We start from the raw sequence: 11,670 nt of genomic DNA, 5'->3' as shown, positions 1-11,670 counted from the left end.
ACACGATTTATGTGATTTCAAAATGAACATGACTTGTTTATAGTATGTGTACTAAAATTATGGAAGTGCTCTAATTTATAAATATTACGAACCCTATTAAATGCCTATTTGAACGTAGTAAACAATTAGGATATGATTGGCATCCCAATATGATTAGAATGCGTGTTTGTATTGGTTAGCACTTTGGTGCCTCTATTTGTACTTTGGTGTCCCTGTTTGCACTTCGGTGCCTTTGTATAGCATTACCATGCTTCCTGGTCTGGTTTAGTTGCCCGAGTATTCAAATTATTTTGCTATAGTTCATTGGGCTATCTGTTAAAAGAAAGTATATATATTGACTTCTTGAATTGCTTGGAAAATATGTGTTTATATGACTATTGAGATGTTAACTGATGAAATTGAATAAATGATGAATATGTGTTTAAAGGTTATTTTGAAAAGATATCACAATGACTGTAAAGTTTATAGTTACATGTATGAAACACTAATTTTGTAAAGGTGATATGTGGTGACAAAGCTATATGTTTAAAAGAAATGGTATATTATTGTGAATATGAATTGATATGATCAATTGGTTAATATGATTTATATGTTAGATCTTTCCTATTGAATGAGATGAAAGTATGTCGTACTGAATGATTGAGAGATTATACGATCGATACATGAAATGCTCACCTTGTTATTGTAAATGTCTTGACAGGAAGCCGTATTAAATTAGTTATATCTGTTTACTTAATTGTGAACTGAGGTAATAGTTTTATTTAAGTACTTATGAACTTACTAAGCTATATAAGCTTACTCTATTTTATTTACTATTTTCTGTAGTTGATGTTTTGCAGAACTATGTAGTTGGATTAACTTCAAGGCTCATACTATCAAGCTTCAGTCTCGATAGATTTTGATTTGTTTATTTTGATTTTGTGGCATGTATATAGGTTATTTTTGGTTGATGGTTTTGAGGTTCTAAATTGAAAATGTAATGTATTCTGAATAATTGTCATGTAATCGGTTGAATTTAAAGATTTCTATAGTATGCATATGTGGTAAATGATGAAAGCATATTTAGAAATAGTGTGTTTGATATTAGATTATGAAATGTTTGGGAAATAGTTAAACTTGAAAGAAATGTTTGATTTATGTGTTAATTGATAGCCATGGTATACGTAATTATGGTATTAAGTGGTTTCATTGATATTGTAAGCTATGGATATGTATAAAGGTAATTGTATGATTGAGATATATGTATAATCTACTTTGGTAAGAGCTAAATGTTATAAAAGGCTTTATGACATGGTTAAGGGAATGAATGGTTTAAGCATGTTTTATTGATGTGTGCTTATCCTTGAAGTATGAAGAATTATTAAATTGTAATGCTTTGATGAATGGTTACTTTGATATAGGATGTTTAGGAATGGAAGCATAATTGAATGCCATTTGAATTTATGAATAGATTTAAGTGAGCATAATTGAATTATGGTTGTTTGGATGTTTTGAATAATGTTTATGCAGGTTGGTTATGTCCCTATAATTACTTTTGTATTGAATTATAGGTTTGGGCATGGAAAGAAAATTTTAAACAACTGATTTTTACCAAATTGGTCAAAACTATTAATATCAGGGACTAAAGTATCAATACTTGACCAAATAAACAGTTTTTAAATTTTGGCAGAATACCAAAATGGTATTGATGGTCATGAAACTAACTAAAAATTTGACTTAAGGTAAGTGCACCTATCAAACAGTAGAATAGTTATGGTGAGACTGGAAATATCGTATCCACGGGGACTAAAAGTACTAGTAATTACTATTTTTTTATTATCTAGCCTAAAAATTAAGAGAATATTTTATTTAAAACTAATTATCTAATTAAATAAGATTACGACAGAGATTAAAGTTGAAGAATACTTTTTGGAAAACCGATGGAGAAGACAATACCCAAGGAAGGATCCACCTAGACTCTCTTATTACCTTTGAGTTAGATGATTTATTCACTCGACTTAATCTGTAGAAACCCTTGATTTATGTTAATATCTCTCTCGAGACTAAAAAAATGGCTCTAGGTTGATTAATTGAAATCTCTTTCTAATTAAAACCCCTATTGTCGCATTAACTCGATCTATGGATTCCCTTATTAGATTTGACTCTAACCGGTAAATTTATGTTGTCCTATCTCTAGGATTGCATGCAACTCTGCTTAATTATGAATGATCTACTCTTAAATAGGGACTTTTGCTTTACTGAATAAGCACATCAAAAACCTGAATTAATATCCTAGAATATTAAAACAAGGGTTAAATTTACAATTAAAAATAAGAACAAGTATTTATCATATAACTTAAATAATAATAAGATCCGCTTAGGTTTTATCTCCCTTAGGTATTTAGGGAGTTTAGTTCATAATAATAATGGAAAACCTCTCAAAGTTTGGAAAACAACAAAACATAAAGAAACCTAAAGACTTCTAGAAAATTGGATGGAGATCTTCAGTCTTGATGTAGATCCTGCATCTGAGGTGATTCTGATGGCTGTCATTGAGTATTTTCTACTTTCAACTCTCCGTCTCCCTTCTAATCCTCTTCTAGGGTGTTTATATAGACTTTCGAATGCCCAAAATAACCCAAAATTAGCCTTTTCTGAGTAGAACTAGACTTGGGCTCGACAAGGACATGGCCGTGTGCCACGCTCGTGTTAAGGTGCTCAGGCCGTGTGCAATTCTGACTTGGATTAATGTCGATACGACTATGACACACGGGCGTGTGGTTTACTCGTGTGTCACACATGGGCGTGTAGATCACCCGTGTGGAAGTGCCTAGGCTGTGTGAAATACTAATTTAGGCCCAATTTGTCCGTTTTTGACCCGTTTCTCGCTCTTTTTGCTATCCTCAGCTTTTCTGAGTATAAAACATGAAATTAAAGGACTAGGAGCATCAAATTCAATAAAACCAAGGAAAAATCATCCATAAATATGGCAAACATGAGGTAAAAATATGTATATATTATGGTTTATCAGGTATCGATATCGACTTTGGTATCGATACCTATCACAAAAATATCAATACTTATTTCTTTGGTATCGATACTTAGTTCAAAGTTTTGTAAATTTTCAAGTTGGTCCTTAATTCATGCTCAATTCTAATAATCTATGTTTGTATGCTCGGTTTAATCCTTGGTGTAATCATAATCTCTATTGTGCATGTAATTAAAGTGATTAATGATTTAAGATTTAATTAAATGTTATAAAATGTGTTATAATGTTCCGGTAACTGTTGTAGCATCCTGTGACTCGAGTTCGATGTCTGGTTTGGGCATGGGTTGTTACATTTAGTGGTTTCAATGCCATCTTCGACACTACTCCCTTCACATCTTGAACATTGTCGTTTTGCTGGAATGGGCCTAACTGAATCGGTTGTGGCTAGTTCAGTCTAGGCTAGTGACGACTCGATCAATCCTATCCAACCACCGATTGGACCATAGTCCAATTTCATACACAGGGCATGGTTCATCCATTTTTGGGTTTCAGTTTTGGGTTTTGGTTTTGGGGTTAAAATTTCGATCTCGAGTCTAATTTTCAAGTTCAATTATCCATTGGACCAATTTTCTAACTTGAAAATTAATTTTCTAAAATATCATATTTATTTTAATTAATTTGATTAATTTAAATTTACTTAATCATAATTAATTTTCTGAAAAATCACTAAGATTTTTCAAATTTATTTTTCAAGAAAATTCATTAGTTAAATTCTCTAGTTGAACAATTCTCACGACCACCAAATTTAATTCCACATCGAATAAATCAATTCAATTAATTTATTTTCAAAGTCATAGAATTTTCTTCTGATTCAAATGCAGTCCGATCAAGCTTTTGTTGAGCTAGCAAATGGACCAATCGAATATATACAATTAGGCTTGAGTAATTGCAATTATATCCAGAAATGTCGTTCCTATAATTTGCAATTTACTTAATCATGGAGTCAGTCCACAAGAAGTACAATGATTGAAAACTCCTTATTGTATACTCTTTACGAAAGCAATTCATTCAACTGCTATGTCCAATGACCTCGTCATGTGTGTGTTACCTTCATATAATATCCTTGATTCCTTTGAGTTAAATATGTTCACTTAATACAATCTTATTTTATCTCATTGTCACCACTGTGTTTTCTTAATGATTAATATTATCACTATCAACTAATAAATGTGATAAATTGTTCGTTCGAGAACAAGCAACCCGTGGCCACGTTCCATATTTATCAATCCATACAATGCCAATGAAAGGATATCAATAACTCTTATCGAGCTAGGAATTCCATTGTTGATAATAAAACCATGTCATACATAAGTAATGTACCTAACCTACCAGCTATCGGCTCGATCATCTCCAGAGCATAAGCTTCCACTTATATTAAAGCACATGAGTTACATACGCATGGTCAGTCACTAACTTAGGATTTAGGGAAATCACACCATGAACGTCAGAAGTGAATCAATTCACAAATGGATTCAAAATTAATTCAACTTGGGTCTAGTCCAATGTATCATTATTCCAATGAGTACATCTCTGTCTCTACCTATGGAGTCAACTACTGCGATAGCCAAGACTAGCCATCTCCCTAATTGGAATTATAGATGACATAATAATTCTTCTAAGTATTTGAATCAACTACTCACTTTGATTCTTTTATAGGATTACAGACTCATTTAGATTATCTATTGAAGTAAGTTGTCTTTCTCACAATGTAAACGTTTTTACAGTGCCACTTATCATCAGTTTAAACTTAAACAATCAATGAGCTAATATTTGTTTGCCACATTTTCGTTATATATGCAAAACATGAAAGATAGAAACATAAAAGATATAATAGTGAAATGTGAAATTAATTTTATTTATTTATTCATTGTTTAAATATTTTGAAAACAATTACATGTTTACTGCAATATGAACATATTTCTCAACATGGCATCCCTAGTGTATTTAACTAGGGAGTGTCACCCCCTTTTTCTAGTTAAATTAGAAGACTAGTTTTTTTATTAAATAATTATTTTTTGTATTCTACTAATTCAACCAGGATTCTCATATCTCTCCTTATAAATAGATGGCATTATTAGATCTATTCACAATAGTTCATATAAGTTTTCAATATTGTTATTTTGCCTGAAAATAGTGAGAATTTATTTTCTAAGTATAAATTCTATTTTTTGGGAATAACAATTTTGTCAGTTTCTATTGAAAGAGAATTACATTTCTACACTAGTAATAAATTGTTTCTGATTCTGTGTTTGGTTTGTGATTGTTCGAGCCCACACTTGAAGAAATTTATGGTACGAGAATAGTGGAGAAGGTCGTTTGATCGAAAGCCGAGAATGTCTAGGATTCATCTAGCATAAACCACATGTAAGTTTCGGGAAAAGTTTATTCTTATAAATATTATAAAACGACTCAGTTTTCAAAATTTTAATTTTCTTCTATGACAAAACGGTTGTATGAAATTGGATTTTTCCAATAGTAGCAACCATATCTTTAGATTTAACAAAATCCGTAGGAGATATATGTTTCTTACCAAGTTAATTACAACCGGGTTTAGATCTCCCAATAGCAGAGATCTCATCACTTTGGCATTCATATTTATTGAAAGTGGCTTTAACATCATTTAACTCATGTTCATTTGCTTTCAAGGTTGCACCAGTTTTAACAATAATTTCATCCTTTTTCTTGATAGCCTCATCAAGTGTTTCGTTAGCCTTTCTAAGATAAAAAATGACATAATCTTTCTCTTTGACCACGATTTTGAGCCTTTCTTTTTCTCCTTTTTAGAATGGAAACTTCTTCTCTAAAAAATCATTTAATTGGTATAACACTTCCATTTTCTTCAACATATTTTTGAAAGCATCCTCTAGGCTATTAAAAGGAACATCACTATCATTGCCTGTATTTGATGATTTAATCACCAAAGGTGGATATGGGGTATAATGACCTCTCATTTTGGACTTCTTTATAACAAATGGTAGCTTAGGATCTCCTTGAAGTGTGCCTGAAGTATGCTTGATAGACTGTCAAGACCTAAAAAAATAAAGACCTATTTCAAAATATAAGATTAGTAAATAGTATCAAGCAGGGTCATATCCATAGAGACTAGTGATAATTTTATTTCTTTAATAAACAAGTAAAATAAAAATAAAAATAAAGATAAGGGAGTTCTAAATTAAAATTAAAAAAAGTAAAAATATATACAATAAATTAAATGAAACAAAGCTTTAAATAAAGGTAAAATCTCCATTTGATTCTAGCCTTCCAATAAGGACAATTACCTTTTTCTAACATAGTGGGACGAGTATTCAAAGATCCTTCCAATGCTAGTAATTAATAACACCAGGTTTCACCACTAATTACAGTAAGTGTTAGGCTCTGATACTAATTGTTAAGACCTAAATTCGTTAATTGTTTGAATTGTGTAAGTTGAATGGAAGTGTTTTACGAAAACTGTGTAAACAAAATAACAAAGAACACAGGTTTGTTTATGCAATTAAATTTTTCTACGTTTATAGGGCCTGAGTAATTCTACTATCTTTAATCCACAATACAACAACTGAATCACACTCTATCACTCTCTAAGTATAGAGATCCCCCTTGAGAACATAAACTATAAACATGTTTGGTTTACTCTTCAATTGCACTTGCATAATAAATTCATCAATGAACAAATAAAGTGCTCTCAGTATGCTCTTATCCAAGACCTATAGGAGTCTCGTAATATATAGAAGTTTTTAGACTTGCTAACATACTAAAGATTGATTGTAATCCAACCTCTTATAATCAACAACTACAAAATAGCAAAAGTAATATACTAATAATGTCCAATAAAATGCGATCTAAGGAGATTCATTCTTCAAGGTAATCTTCAATGCAGTCTTGAACAATTCTCCATAATCAAATGGTTGTATATGTTCAATCTGATCCAACCCGATCTTCACAAAGTAACGGATGGTTTCCAAAGTTGGGCTTCCATATCTCCAAAATATCAATATGGTTACTAGCTCAAATATTTTGTCGCGGGGATGATGGTAATGGCCACTACTGAATGCCACTTGAAATGTTAATCCACAACTTGCCTCAACACGTTCCTTGTGATTGCCTCACAAATTCCATGCCCAAATCTTTCCATTCCAATGATAAACAAATAAAGGACAACAAATCTTCTTGCCTAATCCCACAAGAAGGTTGGAGCCCCATTCCACAATATTTGCATTGAAGAGCTTGAGATGCAATGCATAATCACATGAGTTAAATGATTCGGTAGGCCTGCATCAACTAAGGAGTCATGCTTGAATTCTCAACGGATGCGATCATATGGGTTTATATCAACTTTGAACGCCATCCGACCTTTCTGCCTTTTTCGATTCTGCATAGAGTACACAATCTCCTTCGCAATGAGTACATTGTTAATTATATTACTGTCCACCACAAAGCAAGCTTAATTAGGTGCAATGAGAGTTGGCAGTATCTGCTTCATCTGTCCACGATCACATTAGTTAGAATTTTATAGGTTCAAATATATTTTTCTGGTACATGTAGTTTTGAAATATTAATAATTGCATTTACTATATCTTTTTTGGTATTTACAAATTAAACGTACTATATTTTTACGATTTCAAGATTGCTAACTCCTATTGAGATTAATCAAAACCCCACCTACATTATTATGTAAAGGTAATTAATAATATTTTAATAATCCCCATAAAAAAAATTAAAAAGAAAATGCCTTGCCATCTTTGTATGTTGATGGGGTTAAGTGGCCAACAAAATACACGAGTTAGAAAAGCCATTTTGGGCAATGGTGGGATAATGGCTGCCATTGCCAATCAGGACGATCGATGCCAATGCCATGATCAGCAAAGCACCAATCCTTGTCTACATGTCCACTTGTGTTCTCCAATTCTTCTTAGTATAGGTGAGCCTTGTCATATTCATAACCCTATTTTATATAAGGCTCCTTTGGCAACTTTTTAAATAACAGAAAAGAAAAGAAACACACACATGCTTCACGACAAATTTTTTTGTTTTTAAAAATGAAAATGAAAGGAAAAATTAAAATTAAAATGTAGGAAGCAAAATTTTCTTATTTACATTTTTTCCGGAAACATGCTTTTGTTAGTTTCCATCACTATTACTCATAAGTGAATAATATTGACAAAAAAAGTATAAATTTAATAATATTATATATTCAATCATCATATTTCGTTTAATGCATGCATTATTTGTATAATATTCAATCAAAATTATGTATTAATTTTATATATCAGTAAACATGATTAAACATTATTATTAGAAGAGGTTGGAGTGTGGGACTGTGGGGGCAAAGATGCAGAATGGGGGAAGGTCTACATGTTGGGTTTGTGAGAATTAAGGGTGACTGAAAGTGGATTAATGATTATAAATTAAGATTAATTAATGATGATAAATACTGTATTGCCTCAGACAAACCCTGTACCTGCTCTACTTAAACTAATCCAAATTAATACATTATAATTTTCAAAATTAATAAACAACAAAACAAATAAATCCCCTCTCTCCCTTTCTCCTATACGTTCTTCGTCTTCCTTCCACTGTCACTATCTTTTGTTCCATTCCTTTTTCGAATATATGCTTCCGACCATTTCATGTCCTCTCTTGGCATTATGTTAGTTAAACTTTGAATTATTTATATAAAAAAAATATGTGGATATATTAGTATAGATAGATCAAAATTTCTAAATTACCATGCATGTAGATATGAGATACTTTGACATCAATCAAAAGGTAATTAATGCAGCATGATAATTTTAGGGTTCTCAACTCATCTAATCATATAGGAAAATTTTAAAGTCAACTTTCAGGTGGATTATAGCAAAGGGAGAGGGACCACTATTATTTTGATCCTATATATAGCTATTAGGTACTAGATTGTAATCATATCTAGAGCAGCACTACTATACCATATCAGGTCACCAAAACGAGATAATTTCTTTCTAAGAATTTCATTTCCATGATTGTTTATAGCGGGTAGATGAATGGATGGGTGTGACTATTTAATCTCCAATCAATTTGGCAATATGTACTTATACCTATGTATGCGCCATTATCGATCATTGGCTTCAGCTACCTGATCATCAACTACCTCTGACTGAAGCAGCAACTTCTTCTCATTATTTGCATATTTAAATAATAATATTGAGCCACACATGCTGCTGCAGATTTCAGACCTGAAATCATGAAGATAAATATTTTTATAGTAATATGTTGTTTCTTCAAACTGAAAAACTAATTACACCCTATATATAGGTTTTAAATCCCAACGCAAACTTATATTCATATATCTAATTCAAGACTAATGTATTAGTCTAGAGACTGGTTATTTGATTGAATATTATTCCACCGGTTAGATCGGAAATTAATTTGAGAATTGACTTAAAAAAATTTTCAAATGAATTAATCTAGAAAATTCAAATGAATGAATTAAAATAGATTAAAAATTTGGTTAAATTAAGATTAAATTGATTAAATTAGATTTTTTTATTTTTAATATTTTATTTTAATAATTTATTTAATTAAATTGGGCAAATTGATTGAATCAATATACTGATTATGAAAACTTTGAAAAATATAGTAAGTTTTATGAAATTGAGCTTTTCTCAATAAAAAAAACATATATATTCATATCAGTAGAATATTTTATATTGTAGACCGGAGAAGGTCCCTAAAAACTAAAGGTTTTACTAAAAAGAAAAAATAGCTCATCTCCATGAATTATTATGAAGGGGAGAAAGAAAATTTGAAACCCAAGGAATTTTATATATGTTCTTGAGATAAAGTACAGAGTGTTTGGTTAATATATTAATTTATTGTCGTGTGATTAGCTTAACTAAAGAATTTCAATACATACATACATACATACATAGCCAGCTCTACCCTTGTCTTTATAAACCTTAAACGCCAAATATTTAAAAGGAAAAACCTGAATTAATCTTCATTTTCATTCTTGACTAGTAAAAGTATATATGCGTGTATTCCACAGAGGAACAAGAACCAAGATGAAAGCATATAAATTAGTAATAAATGCAATGATGAAGCAAATAGAAATGGCTTTTGTTTGATGCTATTTCTTTTTTCGTAGAAGGATACGGAATTGAACATCATTTTGAGAGAATGCAAGGCTGCAAGAGGGCTTTTTAAAAGGGAAATAAACAATTAAACATGTAGCCCAATAAGGGGACCGATTGTAATTAACAATTGATTATTAAATGATCCACCTCCCTCTTCCTCCGGTGTTTAAAATCCCCTTTTGATGATAATACCAATTAGCTCAAACCTATCCTCTCTCTCTCTCTCTCTAAGAACCAAAATAAAAGTACCCACCAAAGAGAAAAAGCGCAAGATGACAGGTTGTGGTTCACCTTGTGGTGCCTGCAAGTTCTTGAGGAGGAAATGTGTTAGAGGGTGTGTTTTTGCACCTTATTTCTGCCATGAACAAGGTGCAACCCATTTTGCAGCCATCCATAAGGTTTTTGGTGCAAGCAATGTGTCAAAGCTGCTTGCTCACCTCCCTCTCAGTGACCGCTCTGAGGCTGCTCTCACCATCTCTTATGAAGCTCAAGCTAGGCTCCAGGACCCCATTTATGGCTGTGTTTCTCACATCTTTGCTCTCCAACAACAGGTTTTGCGACCAGTACCCTTTGACCTTCCTTTTGATGTAAAAACTTGATGATCTGAAAACCCTAACTTGACTTTCAAGTAGAGATCTAATTACTGCCTTTTCTTGTTTAAAATTTGCACAGGTTGTCAATCTACAGGCACAGCTTGCTTCTCTCAAGGCAGAAGCAGCTCAGAGCATTCCCAGTGTCTCTGTTACTGCAAACCCTAATGACAAATACTTTGGAAAGGTTCATAATCTCCAAGATGTTCAAACTTGGTTTCACCCAAATAATTCAAGCATGGCACCAAATTTTAACACAAATCTCTCTACAAGTTCATATGGGTTGTCGGATCCAACCAGCTCATTAGGCAATTTCGGAAACTCAGGCATCTCATCAGGATCAGAAGATTATGTCTCATTTACTACAACTTTTGAGGATGCTCCGCGTTCCATGTCTTCCTTTGACATGCTAACAAACAACAGACAATGGGGTAATTTTCAGGATGTGGATGATCTTCAAGCAATGGCCTTTGGCTATGCTCAACATTCAAGATGATGAAAGGATTAAAACCTGGTGAAGGCATCATTCCCATCTTCCAGTTTTTGAAATATTGCATGGTGCACATTTTAAGATAAATTTATATGCACCTTCTGTGGCTATAAATAAGAGCTAGGAACCCTAAAAATTTAAATTAATGTTCATAAAATCAGAAATCCTAAAATCTACCATACTATATTTGTTTTATGTTTAATCTAGTGTAACCCTGGAATATTAATTTATATAGTAGTGTAATATTTCCTCTCTCTGACAAAACTGGAGAAATTTATCCGATTTCTACTAGGGATATCAATTTTTGACCTAATAAACTACGGTCGTCCTTTTTAGTTCCTTTTCTACACATACTTTCTCTTTATAAATCCTGATATTAGAAATAAATTTATTTAAGGCTCTACTTAATCTATGTATTTAAGCATTGCTCTTTATAAACTCTGTTTATTTGCA

General features: G+C 31.9%; 1 protein-coding gene across 1 annotated transcript; it reads left to right on the top strand.

Moving 5' to 3' along the window:
• Window positions 1-10,340: 10,340 nt before the first annotated feature.
• On the top strand, window positions 10,341-11,358 carry LOC108468647 (LOB domain-containing protein CRL1-like). Its single transcript, XM_017769523.2, has 2 exons — window positions 10,341-10,688; window positions 10,810-11,358. Exons 1-2 carry the CDS (start codon window positions 10,410-10,412, stop codon window positions 11,221-11,223), a joined length of 693 nt encoding a protein of 230 aa, XP_017625012.1. The 5' UTR covers window positions 10,341-10,409; the 3' UTR covers window positions 11,224-11,358.
• The last annotated feature ends 312 nt before the right edge of the window (window positions 11,359-11,670 follow it).

Source organism: Gossypium arboreum, chromosome 8 (genome assembly GCF_025698485.1).
Source record: "Gossypium arboreum isolate Shixiya-1 chromosome 8, ASM2569848v2, whole genome shotgun sequence".
Taxonomy (NCBI): Eukaryota; Viridiplantae; Streptophyta; class Magnoliopsida; order Malvales; family Malvaceae; genus Gossypium; species Gossypium arboreum.
This window is presented reverse-complemented; position numbering and strand designations above follow the sequence as displayed.